At 35.3% G+C, this 18,634-nt stretch overlaps 1 protein-coding gene across 5 annotated transcripts in view; it reads right to left on the reverse strand.

The window, feature by feature from the left end:
* Positions 1-18,634, reverse strand: part of MALRD1 (MAM and LDL receptor class A domain containing 1) — a 225,185-nt gene that overhangs the window by 141,670 nt on the left and 64,881 nt on the right. For 4 of the 5 annotated variants that reach the window (XM_071735084.1, XM_071735083.1, XM_071735086.1 and 1 more), the window contains exons 19-21: positions 16,356-16,443; positions 13,480-13,656; positions 10,904-11,081 (exon numbers count right to left, since the gene is read on the reverse strand). In XM_071735084.1, the coding sequence (XP_071591185.1) occupies positions 10,904-11,081; positions 13,480-13,656; positions 16,356-16,443 (443 nt within the window). The remainder of the gene's footprint in view (positions 1-10,903; positions 11,082-13,479; positions 13,657-16,355; positions 16,444-18,634) is intronic. The other variant, XM_071735085.1, reaches the window with a different exon arrangement.

The following is an 18,634-nucleotide window of genomic DNA, read 5'->3' on the forward strand; positions in this document are numbered from 1 at the left end:
TCAGAGGGAAATTCACAACATTTTAATGGATATAAAAAATTTCAACATAAATAACTGAACTACATTTCCATACTTGACTTTGTTAACAGCTTAATATTTCAAGTCTCTTATAAAGTGTATTTAGCAAAGAACAGGCATGCATAAAAGAATTTTCACTGTATTTCTCCCTTCAAAGTATTTGGAAGAACACAGGGAACTGAATATATGATATGGGTATTAATGCTGAGGGAAAGATTAAGTGTGTTAAAAATAGTTGGAGGCCTATTCAAAAAAATTAGACACAGCTTAAATCTGGTAATGTGATCAAGTAGTTTCATGTTGTGCAAGATGTACTGAAATAAACTGTAATATATAATGACAATATTACTGTGACTCTTTACGAAAGAAGGGAATAGAATTTTAGCTTCGGTTTAGCTAGGAGTGCCCAATCAGAAAATATTTCATCGAAATATTTCTGAAAAGAAAACAAGAACCAACTTATATTATTGCTTCACTAGCTAAGAGGGGGTTAAATTCTCCCATCTGTCTTCCTAAGAACCATTTTTATGAGGAAAAAAAAAATCATATTAGTGTCACTTTTTCTTGTACTATGTCACAGTGCTGGTATTTTAGTGCCATACATTTGACACAAGAGGGTTGTAAACTATGATACTTTGACCTTTCCATCACGCTAGCTTCATTTTATGTTCATTCCTATTGTTTCTTGTTTATATTGTCAGAAATCAGATGATATGAAAGTTCTGATAAAAATCTAAGTTGTATAAAAATAAAAGTCTCTACTAAAATTTTTAATCTAACATTTTATATTTTCTGGCATTGGCAACAAAGAGAGCATTAAAAATATAAAGCAAAAAACCAGTCATTCCAGTCATTATTATTACAGTATTCCTAAGGAAACAGGAAAAGATACAAGGAAGGCTTAATCTTTATCTTTGTATATGTCTACGTAGAGTCCAATGCAACTTCAGTATATTAAACATAAAATGGGAAAGCCAAGTAAACGTTGTGCCTATAGTACAGTTTATCTGAAATTTGGCTTTAAGATGGGAAAACACTGAAGGGTGGGTAGAAGCAATATAGAAATGTCACAGAAAATACTATACAAATATATAGAAAGGGTAAGCCTCCTGTGGAAGAAAAAAAATTAAAAAAGAAAAAAAAGAAACCAAACCTTAACAGTTTCCTCAGCACTGCATCTGCCTGTAGAAATCACAAAAAGATGCTAAAAAATTTCAGAAGTGAAAGAGACCTTATTATCGAGCACTCATTGAAGAAGAAATTTATCACCTCCATTATGCTCTGGGTAAGAGCTACTCTATGTTCTACCCATTATTTTAGCCAGAAGGCAACACAAGATGTGGGAAGGAGAGGGTAACCTGCAAGCAGTTGTTAAGGTTATTCTCAAGATATATAATGACTGTGAATCTGAAAGAAATGTGCTAGAGCACATTTCTCTGGGAAGCATGAGAAGTTTTATGAAGAGATAGTGAAAAATATTCTCGTTTCTTTACTATCTATATTTGGAAGATATGCACTGTCTGCACCAGTAATAGTTTGACTACTTACCCTTCTGTAGATGATATGGGATAGCCTATTATAGATATAACATGTGAACAGATTTTTACAGCCTCTGTCTTGCAGTGACTTACACATAATATATTCATTGTCTTTAACAGGGTTCTTTGCTGAATAAAGGATTGCAGCTGTGAGGATATTATGGCAGAAAGAATCTATATGCAAAATTAAAATGTTATAAAATGTGTATAATTCAGTATTCTTAAAGGACAATAAGAACACAAATAACTTAATTATTCTTACTAGATATTAAAGGAAGATTTTTCTCCACTGAACACTTTTAGCCATGCAATTATTAATAGGTTTTAAATAGTCAGGAAGTCAAATCTGTATTTAACAGTAGACCTAAGTTTTTTTGAAGACTGCTTTCCAAAAGGACACAATAGAACTATTTCCTATTGCAGAAACCATACTTTTGCTGTGTTTATAGAAAACTGTCTGTAAATCACTGGATGACAACAGGAACTTGTTCTTTGCGCAGTTCTAGGGATAAAATTTTCTATCTTGATCACCTAAACTTTGGTATAAAAATAAAGGATTGAGCTCCAATGGTTTATTCAAACTGAACAGAAACAAAAATGCTTAACACAGCAAAGGACAAGCAACATACTGAGACTTGTAGTTGGAAACAGAGAATAAAAGGTGCTCCAAAACAGGCAGTAAAGGCTTCCCCACACACAGTGGTTAAATTCATGTTGAATCTATTTTTCTTATGAAATTAAACCCAATATCTGGTATCCTACTACACAGAGCTAAAAATTCTTTGAATATATTCTCTTTCTTTGTATAAAAGCAGAGTTTTTAAAATTAATATTACTTAAAATAGACTCCTTATTTGACATAGCCTACCAAATAATTTCTGACCATTAGCTTATTCTTAAAAGTAAGTAGTATTTCATAAACACATATTTAAGCTGGATGCACACTTAATATGAACACTTTTGATTCTGAGGTGGATGGTGCAAATCTTAGAAGGTTGCCACTAATGACATAAGCAGACACTAAAAATAGGTCATGACATTGTCAAAAGATAATATTACCCTGAGGTCTAATGAGACTCCAGACTTCATTACTGAAGTTGGCTCATTTCTTATAAATGCTGGTGGAGTCACTGTATCTTCAAAGTTGAATTTGTGGTCTCAGTTCTACAAGGGAGAAGATAAAGGTGGAAAAACCTTGTGCACAACGTTACAGTGGGATTCTTCTCGTACTGTAATGCAGCCACACATAACCTTCACATTTTTTACTGAGTGTAACAAGAAGAAATACTAGATAGTCTCAGAAAGTACTTTTAAAGTTGGGAGAAATTAATGTGAATTATTAATTCTATAATAATAAAAAAACAATTACTGTGGGTTTTGTTACCTTATTTCTCTAGATGCCCTCGTCTTTATTCCCTTTCAATGAATTGCACATACATAAGCACAATATCCATCAGAGCCTGTGATCCACTGCAACATACTAAATAAACTGCTCTTTACAAGGCTGAAGTATCTTCTTCCTTTCATTTTTCATTGTCTTTAAGAGTATTATAGGCATCTTTTTAGAGAAAGCTCTAGAGCCTACAAAGCTAAATGCCGTGTCTTTCAGTTCACTGTGAATAAAGTTCTCAAGCAAGATCTGTAGATATACACAAAAATTTGTCTAAATCAAATAATACTACTGAGAAGAGACTTATAGAGTGTAAAAGCATCACACAAAGCTCATTCTTTTCCATCAGTGTAACTAACTACAATACTCTCAGGCATCATTTATAATCTCCCTGTCTAAAAGGATCATTTAAAGGCATTTTCAAAGAATATTAGTCACCACAGCCTAAATAGAATGAAACAGCAAGTCCAACCTAGTGAAATATGTTGAACTCTTCAGGCACCTATCCATATAAAATGACAAACAGAATGCTTTATTAAGGATTTCTTTTGATTTATTGCAATGAGGCTTGGTTTCTGCCTTCATCTCAGGAGGCTGGGGTTTTTTAATCCTTTTGATTGCAGCAGTGTAGACAAGTTTTTGTCCATTGATACTTTAAAATAATTCTATACATTATAAACACATTTAAACTACTTTGGGGATTACCTCTACAAAGCAGAGGTTCTGATTACATGATAAAAATTACAGAATTGTTCTTAAGGAAGTTCAAGGAAAAAAATGCAGATGGTAATTCCTTTGCTCTATAAATTACATTCCAAAAGCTCAAGAGAAGTAGAAATCTCCTTTAAGAGAATTTTGATTTTTAAAAATGTAAAACAGAAAGCACATATGAACTGTCCAGAGTATGTTCTGAACAGGGATTTATAGGTGAAACAGGAATTTTATAAATGAATCTTAATTACTTCTTGTAGATTCATCTGGCAGTAATATTAAGCTATGGGGAAAAGCATACAAATGGATATACAGGATTGGTTGGAGAACACACTGGAAAATTGGCACATCAGCATAAATCCAATGCCTTAGAGATACGTTATAATCACAGAAGGGATGAGTGAGGTGTAACCACCCAGGCCACAGCTTAGCACTCCAGAACAATTTTGTGTACTGTGCTGGGGGGAGTCGGAATCAGTGCAGTTAAAACTCGGCTGGAGCAGGCATATCCACATCGGCTCTAATCATGCCTGACCTGCAGGACTGACACATAGTTTATAATCAGAGGAAAGTTCACAATGCTAAGAATCCACAAATCTAGTGAAGCACTTCAAATCCATGTTCCTTCTCTCACTGTCTGAGAGGCACACTTGGGAAGCAGTAACAACTTATAAAACTGCATTTCTTGCTCAGACAAAACATCACCTCTACACACTCCTGTAAGTACAGTTATGCTTCTCTGTATGGATCATGCATTTGCCAATATTACAAACCTCTAAGCCTTTGAGCTACAGGTATGTCTTTTAAAATTGTTTTAGTCTTCAGAACTGTAGAAAGTACTGGGTTCTTTTAGAGCAGCAAGTGTGTCATCTTCAGATAGCAGAAGGCTAAAATAACAACGGCTGATAGCAAATGTAAACCCCAATAAACTTGACTGCAAACAAATAAAGTTTTATGGCTGAACAGTAGAACACAGATTAGTATTTTAATAACCACTCTGATCCCCTTTTCTTTTTTATTGGTTCTGTCAGCATCACTGTTCTCAGAGAAGCTATTCAAAGTCTCTCAATGTTTACCAATGGCACATAAAAGCATTGCAGCATACCCACCACCACACAATGCAAATGTCATCAGAGATGAAAGATTGCCTGGTTTGATCATAACACAACAGCCAGTGGCTGTCAGCTGTATTTTCTCCATTGGAGATTTTAGTCTGATGGCTTCTGACTGACACAGGGCTGAGATTAAATCATGATGTTTCCCTGGTTTATCCGAACCTGACACATTGCATTAAAAATCCGTCATATCTCTGTAGATTTTGTGAGGTTGAAGGAAACGAGGAATGAGTTTCCTTCTCATATATCCAAGCTCAAGTTGTAAAAGCACACCAACATAACCTCTATGGGCATTAGTTTTAATTAGCAGTTTTATGCATTTCAGTTTAGTATAAAATTGTATGTTACTGTAGAAAAGTCCTCACTAACTCCATTTTTATTTAGCATGAAATGACTAATATCTATGGCTTTGTTTCTTGCCTTATCATTACACTGGATATTTAATAGCATGCACAATAAGCATTTGATTACTTGTGATGCTTTGTTGAACCTCCCCTGCTGCAACTTCAGGCCAAATGAAGTCCTAACACAAATTAGTCCATATTTCACAAACACTTAGAGAACAAGCATATAATAACCTGCACCTTGCTCAAAAAGTACTGCAGAGGAAAACCTGTTTTCTGAACCTTGACTATCTAAATTCTTATTATCTGAAAAATTCATTAGTAATAAAAAAAAATATTAGGGAGTAAATTGTCACAGACATTTTTATTTTTGGGGAATGACCTAGTCAGGACACATCAAATCTTTAATTATTTGTAGTATCACAGTAACACAGAGTCCCAGGGGCTGGAAGAGATCTCCAGAGATCATCACATCCAACACCCCTGGCAGAGCAGGACTACCTAGTGTAGGTCACACAAGGACATGTCCAGGTGGGTTTTGAATGTCTCCAGACTCCACAACCACCCTGGGCAGCCTGTTGTCACCCGCACAGTGAAAAAACTTTTTTGTTATGTTTACACAGAATTTCCTATGCTCAAACTTGCATCCATTACTCCTTGTCCTATCATTGATCAACACTGAGAAGAGTAAGCAATATATATGTAACATTATAAACATAATAAATATAAAATGTCATCAAAATATATTTGATCTTCATGGGTAGATAGAAGGGCAACATTTCTGGTTTTAGTAAAATATTTGGCTTAATCACTTCTATAAGAAAATATGAGTTTAAAATATTTTGCTAGGCTAACTGGAAGCATCTTCCTGTGACTTCTGCATTGCAAGTCATTCTAGAGAAAATATTGTCTCCATATGAGAAGTGCTTTTTTGAGACACATATAGAATAATCCAAGTGAAGAATGAGATGTTTGCATATAGCACACAAGTGTCTCAAGGGCTACATCTGAACATCACATGGAATAATCCATTCCAATATTGGGAAAAAAAAATTAAAAGTTTTGCTTTTGGGTATAAAGCATTTCTCAAATCAAGAAGGTGGTTGAAATGAAGTACTGGCATGACAGCAGTAGGAAGACAAACTTCAAAAAAGCTCTCCTGCAATGGGCAACGAAGTAGCTGCCTGTGCTGAGAGAGTGTTGGGAGGACTGAGAGCTCCATCTGCCTTTTTGGTAGCACAAGACAGTGACTGCAGTGACTGAAGGAGGGATGCCCTTGGCTCCTCTCTTCCTCTGATTTGCAACTCAACTGTTTGCCTTTGACTTTTAACCCTTCCACCCAGGTATTAAGAGGCTTCTGTAGTAATAATTTTTCACTTTGTTGTTCTTTAAGGTTTCTTCATGCCTTTGCCCCTCATAAATCCAGAGACAGTTCAGTCCTAATGAAAACTACATAGGTGCCATGAAAAAAGAATTATAGGGGAAACATGCTGTACTGGTAAGGACCCTCATCTGTGAAACACTGTTGCTTGTCTTCCTGCCTGGACACTCGGACAGTTTTCCCTCTCTCTCTTTTGTTTTTTCACTCAGCGCTGGTGAGGCCAAACCTCAAGTACTGTGTCCAGTTCTGGGCCCCTCAGTTCAGGAAGGATATCGAGGTCCTGGAGCAGGTCCAAAGGAGGGCAACTAGGCTGGCGAAGGGACTCGAGCACAGATCCTATGAGGAGAGGCTGAGGGATCTGGGGCTGTTCAGCCTGGAGAAGAGGCGACCTTCAGGGACCTCATCACTCTCTACAACTCCCTGAAAGGAGGCTGTAGGCAAGTGGGGGTTGGTCTCTTTTCCCAGACGACTTTCAACAAGACAAGAGGGCATGGTCTTAAGTTGTGCCAGGGGAAGTTTAGGTTAGATATTAGAAAGAATTTCTTTACAGAGAGGGTGATCAAGCATTGGAATGGGCTGCCCAGGGAAGTGGTGGATTCTCCGTCCCTGGAGATATTTAAAAAGAGACTGGATGTGGCACTCAGTGCCATGGGCTGGTAACTGCAGCGGTAGTGGATCAAGGGTTGGACTTGATGATCTCTGAGGTCCCTTCCAACCCAGCCAATTCTATGATTCTATGATTCACAGAGAAAATCTTACTTTTAAAATCAATGTCAAAAAAGGTTGATTTGTGCCTGCAATGTATTAGAAATGGTTTGGGGTTTTGGTTATGTCAACTAAGTGAAATGCAATATGTAAAAGTGCCTTCAACTGGTTAAACTCAGCTTGCTCCTTGACTGTATTTCATAAACAGGGTCCTTTGGGATTATAATTTTTTTTCACCTATCTTGAAAGTCATAGAATATCAACTTTTAAACATTCCTTGCCTCCTGAAGAAACTGCTTATTTAAGTATATTACCTAAAATCTTTAATTTTTGCTGATTTTTCCTGTGTTAAGTTCATATAATTGTCTGAAAAGCAGACACAAAATACAGTTGTGCTAAGCATATGGTTACCAAGGAAACTACCTGCACAGCAATAATTATCATATGGTCTTAGAAGTTTAGTTCCACATGCTTTTTCATTTTGATTGATTAATTTTGATGATGAATTTGGGTATGAATTATCCTGCCAATTAAATACCTGTAACAAGTTCAAATAACAGTTGTGTCCAAATATCATTAATAACACCAAAGATTTTGCTACCTCACTAACTAGTTTCTCTAAAATGGAAATGAATATATGGAGTTATCCATTTGCTGGTGGTCTAGTCTAGTAATTTGTTTACACTTATACAAATTGATACTTTCATTATTACAGCATTTAGAAACCTAGCTGCACTAGAGAAGCCCCATTTGCTAAGTGCAGAGACACACAATTAGAGCTCTACATTCATATGCCCCAAGTGGTCTTTTCAGTGCACAACACCTATGCCACCAAGCTCTTACACACTCTCTACAACTACCTGAAAGGAGGGTGTAGCCAGGTGGGGATTGGTCTCTTTTCCCAGGCAACTCTCAGCAAGACAAGAGGGCACGGTCTCAAGTTGTGCCGGGGGAGGTTTAGGTTGGACATTAGAAAGAATTTCTTTACTGAGAGGGTGATCAAGCATTGGAATGGGCTGCCCTGGGAAACAGTGGATTCTCCATCCCTGGAGATATTTAAAAAGAGACTGGATGTGGCACTCGGTGCCATGGTCTAAGTAACTGCAGCAGTAGTGGACCAAGGGTTGGACTTGATGATCTCTGAGGTCCCTTCCAACCCAGCCAATTCTATGATTCTATGATTCTAAGATTCTTTGGTGACAGCCTCCTTCCAACTCAAGCCAAGGACTGTCAGGATGCCATAGCAGACTTCCATTTGGGTTTCTATTCCTCCATCCCTGGGCTTAGATACACTCATACGAGCTGTTGTCCTCCATTCTACATTCACTTAATGTAATCACAGCTCTGAAGACTCAGACCTCCACCTTACAATTCATCAGCCTGCATGTGGTTAGCCCAAATACAGATTCAATGGGAAGCTGATGGTTTTAATCTCCAACTATCCACAGGTATTTCTGCTGAAGGAGTTAATTGCAAACTGGACGGTCAGCCACTCTTTCATCATGATAATTCTAAACATTTCTGTAAGTAATCCTGTTTGTTTTATTTCAATAAGTATTACAGCTTTTACCATCTCATAGATGAGAAAATAAAGCTAAAAATTGCAGGGTCTTAATTCAACAAAACTGCTGCTCTGCATCTACTGCTGTAATTTTGAAGCACAGTGTTCATGTTCCCTTCTATAGGCCAATAAACAAAGGGAATGGGGAAACAGCAATACATTCTGGTTTTGCCTGAAAACTGCATTCTCTATGGATCACTTACTTTCTCTTTTAATCAGTCCTTTGCAATATATTGTTAGTTGCATTCAACCCTGAAAATATGTTGAAAAACCATAACACAATTTCATGTATCACTGTGCCAATGCAAATTTGCAGTGGAAAGACTGTGAGAAGATTTACTAAATACAGATACAATTCTGGTATCTACTAATATATAAGAATTAAACAGCAGTCAGTGAAACATTTGACAGCCAATGTTTCACAAATAGTTGCTTTTTTTTACCAAATACATTTCCTGTGTATGTAAAATGTATAGACCTCAAAACAGGCAGCACCTGTAATTGTATTTTTCTGCTGCTGAACAAGGATTTCTTGTAGATTTTCTATATGTATATATAAATACACAGAGATTTGAATGAACTACACAGTGAAACTTATGTTCTTTTTAATGATTCTCTTATAGTGATAGAAATACTATCAGGCTGAGTAAATGCATTAGAATAATTTTAAACTAGTAGAAATAGAAAAAATAAAAAGGACTTGGAGTGCTTTAATTTAAAGTCCATTTTTATTTTGTGTGGACCATTGTCACAGAAAGTTAACATGCCTGTCACTAGAACCAGGCAAGAATTTTTCTGTTCAGAAGAATGGTGCTGCAAAGAAATTTCCTTATTAGATGAACTGAATTTGCATGACACTGAAAGCTATTTGAATTTAACATGTTAGTTAGTCACCTGTAGGGACTTTGCTTCAATAAATCTTAATTTTTTCTTTTACTGGAATACAAATTACATTAATGCATTTTTAATCACCCTTCTCACTGAAAAAAACCCAAAAAACAAAAAAACCAACAAAACCACAACAGATAAACCTAAACATTTATGGAAAAAAATCTGATTTTTGCTACTTGACAAATCAAAGGAAGATCTTTGGGAAAGTTACTAATAAGCTATCTAACTACAATCCAAAATTAATTTAGCAATTCTCACTGACAGAACAAAAATATTTTTCCTTTTAAAGTGAAGTTGTATAATTTATCAGAAAAATGTTAAAATACCAACAAATCTGAATTTAACTGCAGGTGGTTTTAACTGCATTAGTTAGTTATTAATTTACAGCAAAATTCACAAAACCCATCACTGGAGTAACTTTTACTGTCCACTCTTGTGTAAAACTGCCAGCATAGCAATAGCTAGCGAGGTAAAAAAGTGAGCACATATTGTGTGGATAAAGACAGTGAGAAGGTATCCACCCAAAACTGATCAAGATGATGGGCACCACAGTTAAACAGTAGGCTAGTGACTTGTGAAGATAGCTTTCATATAAAAGAAGTCAGCACAAAAAGTATAGAAGGATGAAAATTTAAAATAGTGGGGGGAGATTATGGAGTGAAAAAAGAAGCAGCCCAAAACTGGTTTTTTTGTCATGCCAGAGGTCATCTTGCCACAGCCATGGACCTGGCAGAGCATCATCCCCACTTGATGCTGCAAATAATCTGTGTACAGCTGGTGGTCTAGACTTTTAGAGGTGCTACAAGGAGAGTTGATTTCTCACGGCAGATGTATCTACAGATTATAGAAAGTGTCACAGGTGAACATGAAGCTGAAGCATCCATGTCTCCAAACTTGCTTTCCCATAAGGGGTAACATGCTTGTACCCCATGTGTCCTCTGGGGAAGCAAGCGAACATACTTGTCTTGAAGGGGAGGTGCTGAGAATTTTTGGAATTACTAATAGAAAGGTATTTAGAAATTTATACCTGTTAATTAACATTTCTGTATTTTAATTCATTTGTTATATTGTTGCACCTGTTGAACTCATCCTGATCCAACTTCACTAATTAAAAGTTAATTAAATGCTGTTTATAGCTCAGTACACCGCTTTAATACTGTGAACTAGCAGTTTTTTGCCCTGAAAATCCATACGAGGCTAAACTCACACAGTCCAAGAAAGGTTCAAGTACCTGAAAAACTGTACTCACTTAGTATGATCATTTAATGGGCAGTGTTCTTCTTGCCCAGGGTAGAGATTTGCCCCTCTTCCAAGTTCCCACTTGAATATGTTTGCGGAATGGGTAGAATTATTTCCTGACATCTGTTCCAAGGCTGGCTGATACCATCCACACTTGTTTTTATCTTCAAAGTTGCAGACTTCCTTAACTGTAGAGATGAACAGTAATTACTTATTTTTACATAAAAATTGAAAATCATTAATTGAGGTTGTGATAAAGTATTCAAGATATCAATAAAAAAGGATAAAAATTGTAGTATCCATGAATACTTACACAGTACAACATGCATGGTTTTTCCTCTATAGATAATTATTTATTTGTGTTCTTTTCCATTAGGCATATTCTAATTTTGTGAATATACCAATCCTTTTGCACTCCAGTATCTACTTTCATATTTACTCTGACCAGCTTTCATGCCATTCTGTCATGTGACATACACTGAAACATATATAAAATTCATCATCTATGAATCTGCCAGCTGCTGAATTGTTCTTGCTTCCATCCTGTAGACTGACATTAGCAGCCCATTGCATATTGTGTACCAAGTCCATGATCAAAACTCCAACCAACCAAATCCATATTTGAAGCAGTGCCCACAGTACCTGAAAGGCACATAATATTGCAGCTTTTTTGAATTGATGCCAAATATTGAATTGTTCTCTTACTAAATAAACATGCAGCTGCTTGTGCCTCAGTTTTTCGTTCCTGAGGAACTGCACAATAAAAGTGAGCTCATTGCCATCCCTCCCTCACAATTAATTCCCTTAATCCCTAAACTAAGAATATTTAGGAGGAAAAAACCCAATTATTTTCCATTTCTGTTATGAATATTTACTGTCCAGTACATCTTCCTCAATGCTTTGCAGAAACTTTTCCTAGGTGATCCAAGATGAATCTTGTACTCTCCAGAACTTTAAAAAAGGTTATTGTACCCAAGTCTAAGTCTGTACTGTGAGAAATGTGCACAGAAATGATATTTTCTTTTATTTTCTTTCTGAAATGCTAGCACAGCTGAGGTAACTTCTTTGTCAAGACCCCAGAGTGCATCCCAGGACTGTGCCTGATGCTTCCTTTCTTGAAGTGTAAAAATAGTGGACTAAGCAGTGAGTTTTCATTTATAGCATGTATATCTGTAATTAAGAAGGAAACCACAGCCGCAGTGATCTCATGAGTTACCCATATAAAGATTTGTGAATTTTTTCCTGAGAATTATGAGTGGCATTGTACTCAGTGTTTATTCCCCCTTTTAAACGTGTTTGTAAACATGTTTCAAATGCCTATAAGAAAGATAACACCTTCCAGAAAACATATTTCTCCCCTCAGTTTGGATATATTTAACTCCTATTCCTGCACCATTACTTCAGTGATAAATTGCCATCATTTCTGTAGTGATGGGAGACTTCAGACAGAGCAAATTGGGAAAGGTATGTTCTCCATATAGTTGTATATCTCTCAGAATGAAAAAATGTTTGAGACAACATAAATTTCTGAGGAGAAAAAAAAAAATTCTATCCAAAGGGCTATTTTTCAGTGCAGTATTTGAATGGTTGGTGTTTTTTCACAATATAGGAAATTACCCAATGATATTTATATATTGTATTCATTTCTCCCAGAGTATTTCCCACATAAGAAAAAGAGGGAGTTTAATGTTATATTTCCTCAGACTTGAGAGAGGTGATTATGTTCCCTACACAATGTGTAATGAATGCAGAGTTTTGATCTTCAGTGAGAAGAGTTTAGCGTGCAAAGGCTGATGAGGTCACTGTCTTTAGATGTCTGTCACCTCCATTAATCAACTTCAGTACAACAGTATTTTCAAGTACTGTTCTCTAAGGCAAAAGAAAGTAATTGATAGTTTCTTCTAAAATGCCGTAGTGTGAACTGGTGAAACTCAGAATCAATCAACAAATGTCTTAGACCTCTACAAACAACATGCGGTGACCCTGTCTATTGGTGCAGTGTTTCCATCTCACAATCAGAGCTATAGGAATTTACAGGCTGGAACTCACATCTGTGTGGAGTATGCTGAATTTCACAGCTATTGCTGCTGATGAAAATACTCTGTATTAAAAAGAAACCCCAAACTCATATTCATTGATGTAGGTTTAAGATGTGGACTCAGGTGTCCTGGAAATACACCCCAAACGTGATATTATAAAGTTATTCTTTCTCCCAGTCTGGGCTAGTGAATATTTGAAACACTTAAATATGTCACAGGTCAGTTAATCTGAGGAACCATGATCACTTTAAAAGATTGTCATGTACAGTACCAGTCATTGAGGAACTGAGGATACCTCCTCTCTCTAGCAATACTTTGAATCAGAGTGACAAGTCTAAAGTGGACTATTAGATGACAGAAAATGCATAACATCTCAGATTCCCAAATTAAGAGCAAAACCTTATTTTTTTTGTGAGGGAAAATGACATTAGAAATAGCATGTGTGTGCCAATACTAAATTGCAAAGGTAAATATTGAGTAGTTAAAACAAATTGTTTAACAGTTTCAAACTTACGTGGCAGTAAAGTATGAGATTTAGTACACTCACCACAGTCTGATTCATCAGACTTATCAGAGCAATCAGGTCTGAAATCACACTTCTGGGTCATCTGGATGCAATGGCCAGAGTCTCTACAGACAAACTCCTTCTCTGTGCAGTTGTTCACTGGGAGTGTGGCAGGAACTGAAGTTCCTGATGTAGTTGTGGAGATTGTTGGCAAGTTTCCTTTGAAAAAAAAAAAAAAATGTTGAGCAATGGGACAAAGGTGCTCTAGCTTTATAATAATTTCTGCCTTTGCCACTCCTGTCCTTTGCGAAGGGTATAGCTTTACTGGAAGCAAGCTGAAAGACAAAAATGGTGCCCAGGGACAACCAAATTGAACATTTCCGCAGTGGAAAGCAGTAGGTTGGTCATGCAGGCCAGCCAGAACTCATACAATCTTTGACACTTGCAGAAATTATACCTTTTATGTGCCTTTCAAATTTGGATTAAGTCAGTGAGTAATTTCAAAAAACTAATGCTATGGAGACTGACAGAACAATCACAAAAAATTAATTTCCCTGCAAACCAAGGCTAACAGATTATTCTGATGATAATGGCTTTTTTAACAAGTTGATTACTGCAAGTAACTGTGGAAATTGCTATGTAACCTTCTTACCTTGTAATTTCATCAGTGAAAAAAATATTTTTTTCTCATTAGAGAAATTATTCTGAGGTCATCATCTTGTTCCACCACTTCCCTTGTGTTTCATTTGACCTCATTATCACTTCTTTCAAATCAACCATCTTTGCCTTTCCTCCTATTTACTAAGCATTTTTTCTTCAGGCCCACTGTCATTTCTTGAAAATCCTTACTATTGTTGTCCATAAAAGGAATTTTCAGTTGATATCTCCTTCTTTAAATTTAATCATTAATGAAATATTAGCTGTAATGCACAATGCACTTGAGCAATACACCTGAGTTAATTAAAAAGAATATTTAAAGAATTTTAATATCAAATTTGTCTGGCAAAGCAAGGAATTATTTTTTTCCCCCTGAGGCCTGGAGCACTAAGACCAATAATAAATTCTCTACAAATAGGAAGCATTTATATTTTGTAAAGTAGAAAGCACATCTATGACATTAAATGAATTATACTTTAATCAAATGATTAATCCCATAATAACCTAAAATTCAAACCAAAAACTTAGGGAAAACAACCTTAGAAGAAATAATTGCATGATACAATAAATGTCTCTACAGTTCATAATAGTAGGGAGGATCACATTGGTCAGAATTTTTAAATATAAATGTCACATTCAATTCTCTGTTCCTAGTCCACTGGAACAGGAGAAGAAATTTTGCAGTATCCTAACCTCCACAACAACTGAAAAGAAGAATATACACCTTTCTCTCTTTTGAAAGAATAATTTTTCTATATTTTATATTTTAGCCCAGCTCAAGCATCATTGAATAGCACTTTTTTAGGGCATTCAACTGGTCCATCAAAGCATTATTCTCAAGTTTTGACATCTTTAGTATTACTTGTGAGGAACTTTACCATCAGTTTATCAGACCTACCTCTCCCTGGTCAATAATTATCTATTGGAAGTGCAACAAGAGCACCTGGGTGCCTAGGGCTTAATTCTATATTGTAGAGACATGGGAGTCCCACTTGCATTTAATATGGTAGAAGATGCCATAGCTATTGGATATTTCATGGACTACCACAGTCTCTCTTTTTTGTTGTTGAGATGTTTTTCATGGTGTGGAGGAAGTAAAATAGAGGTAAAAGGACCCTGGAATGTCTCGAAAGTTGCTTTTAATACTAAAAGCGTTTTTAAAATGTTTGCAACACTATCCACCATTATACTTGTGTATTTTGTTTTATTTTTCCACATCATATGAACTTTTTTTTCTTAGTTTTGAACTACAAAACCTTGACCCTATGTACTTTTCCAACTTTATTCTTTTTTATTTTTAAAACTGTTTTCATATCTCATTTAAAAACATGTAGACTTTCTAATTAGTCTTTTTCAGGTTTTGTTTTGGGTTTTTTTTCTTCCTTGAATATAATGGACTGTACACTGAGAATTTACAAAAAAACTTTAATTCAAAATTTCATAATAAATGTTGTACAACGTATACACTTGGTTAAATGTGAGATAATTATCGGCAGTAGAAACACGCCTTATTCTCTTGATATTCCTAGAAGAACTAATTATACATACATTTTTTTTGCAGTACCAGTATAAAATATGTCTTCAATAGGATATTCTAGAGTTAGTGCTAGAGAACTAATATTCAGGCACTGTTCTAAATTGTTTGCTGCCCTACATCCCTTTATGACTGTACATCAACTGTCACACCCAATAAAACACTGTAATGCCTGCTGCAGCTAACACCAGTCCTCTAAAAGTCCTCCTGTGATGAAGGGACAGGTGTGGAACCTGATGTCTTGAAATACATGTATTTCAGGTATAATATTTTACAATTCTGTAGACATTGTACTGCCTTAGGTAGCAATGACTTTTGAGGATGGGCTGCTCGATCATCTGAACTGTTTGTGAGCTGTAACATGGGAGCAACTGGTACAGTAAAAACCTGCAGAATTATTGGGGGAAGGCAGAAGGCAACATCAAACTGAGTTTGCTGAACAAAAGGTCAATTTGTTTACACAAAGTTGAATTTATTTTTCCTTCTGGGAATCAAGACCTCAAAGAGCTTGGAAAATGCATTCTTCTTACTGAGGGTCTCTTTTGGACCTTTTGTGCACAGCACTTGTGTGCTGATGCCTAGGTATGAGGGTCTCAGAAGAAAGGAAACAAGTGTGGATTTCCTTGGCTCTACTGAGTCACAGTTTTTGCTTTTCTAGTAGCAGTATTACAAATGACAGCAAATAATCAGCTTACAGATAGATGTTACACTTTAACTCTGTTCTTACCTTTGTAAAGAGTACAGCCTAGAAAAGACACATCATCAAGGCCAATGTCTCCAGTGAAGCCATCTCCTACAATACCTTTCACCAAGATCTAGGGAAAAAAGAAATACAAAAGCATTTTTCACTGTATAGTAGACTTCCATTTCTCGATAAATATTTCATATTGATTGATAGTGGAGTCATTTACCACATTTCACACTCAAAATGAGATTAAATTTGTTCTAGGATATATACTTAGTAACACGTTATGAAAGAGACTAATTACTGTCAGCTTTCACTGGTGGTCACATTAATCACAGTGAAACATAACAGAATGGTTGGTTTCACAATTGTGTAAATCCACTGAAATATCATAGTGATACAAAATGATGGCAAGACATTATCATAAGTGGCATATTATTATTAGCTCCTTTGGTGCTTATTGTAAGTCCATTAATCATGATTATTTATAATAACATTCACGTGAATAAATTATATACCCTTGCACAGATCCCACTGTGATGCAAGTTAGAGATGTGATATAGAACCTTTTAAAAAAAATCTTTGATGTTATTAGAGGTTCCAATGATGTATATGTTAACTTCCTCATTATTTTCTACTGCCAGGGAATGGGAGGGGTCAGTATTTGTGAAATACTGTCTGGATGACTGAATATGCCCTTTCTGTGTCTTACTGAATGGTAAAAATTCGAGCAGGAGATTAGGGAAAGAATTAGTAAGAATTTTCTTAATTTAAATAACTTATAAATATTTATTCATACCAAAAACAAACAAACAAAAAAAAAACAAAAAACCAAAACAACCCGCACCAAACCGAAGCCCCTCTTCAAACAATACATTAAAAAAAAAAAAAAAAAGTGCTTTTGCTGATCCAGTACCGTTCAAATTTTAAAGGTATTTATTAGGCATTTTAAAAAAATACTTATATCACATTTTACACACACATGTTCCAGCTTCCATATTATTCTGGAATGCTGCATAAAATTTGAAACACATTTTTCAGTTCCTACAAAAGATAGATATGTAAATAACGGCAAGTGTATTGTAATGCTGCTACATAGTACACTTATTTCTAGTATTCTTGTTGCAATTTACTAATTTACAATTTTATTTGCAAATAAATCATATTTTAAACAAATAATAAAACACTCCTTAAGACTCAAAATGCAAGGCTCTTCTAAAAGAAGATGCTAGGTGCCTTAATTATTTTCATCAAATATCACTAATATTTTGAAACATCCTCACATCAAATGTCCTTTTCCAAAAAGATACGCTTGCATTTTATATTTCAGTGTTTCTTTGTCCTATATTAAATAGGAATCCTGTAAAGAATTTCCAGTTTCAGAAATCATCACTGTCTATAAAACAAGTTTCTCAGTAACTGAAGGAAATAAAATAATTCATGTACACACTAAGAACCTGGTACATATGCACAACTTTTAGAAGTCACACTTAATTAACATGTAATAGGAAAAAAAATCACATGCAAGAAATGCCCTTAATACTGTAAAAGTAAGAGAATTATATCAGTCTTAATATATCAGTCATATCAATATGTCAAATTTGACATAAGTCAGTCTTAAAATGACAAATTTGTTTCTGCTATTCTGAAGTTGCACGTGAATAGCAGATTTAATACTGATGCTGTCATTACCAGGCTAAATAAAAATAATTGAGTTTCATTTATAGACTTTATCCGTTTGAAAAAAATAAATAATGAACATGCTAAAAGAAGATGGTTATATGTCCCTTGCTATGCATATATGGAAGTTGGATTATTTTGGCATAAAATATACCTAATGTGAATAACAGTAAATTACAACATTGCTTCTTATTGCTGTCATCTCTGTATGGGATTCTTATTTTTCCCACAGATTACCCACAAATATTCTTTACAATATTATGTTAGTCTTTTGTTTCCTGTTAAGGTAAAACAGGGGCAATGCTACAGTATCAGAACTAATAGCATAAAAATACTTAGAAGCATGACAAATCAAGACATCTAATAATGGAAACGCCATGCAAGAAAATTTATTATTCCAAAACAACAAACCTCCTTTCAGTGTAATTTTGACTAGGAAATACACATCAGTTTAAATGAAATTTTGTCTTTGTTTTCAAAGTAATAATTATTAACTGTTCATAATTAATTACTCATAAATTAGCTGAAATTCAGGTAAAAAGGCAGAGGGTTTGTTAAGTCAACTTACACGGTTATTACTGAGACAGACATGAGCCCCCTTGAAATCAGATTATTTTTTGTGGGATTCTGCCAACCTCTGA

This window comes from Heliangelus exortis, chromosome 2 (genome assembly GCF_036169615.1).
Source record: "Heliangelus exortis chromosome 2, bHelExo1.hap1, whole genome shotgun sequence".
Taxonomy (NCBI): domain Eukaryota; kingdom Metazoa; phylum Chordata; class Aves; order Apodiformes; family Trochilidae; genus Heliangelus; species Heliangelus exortis.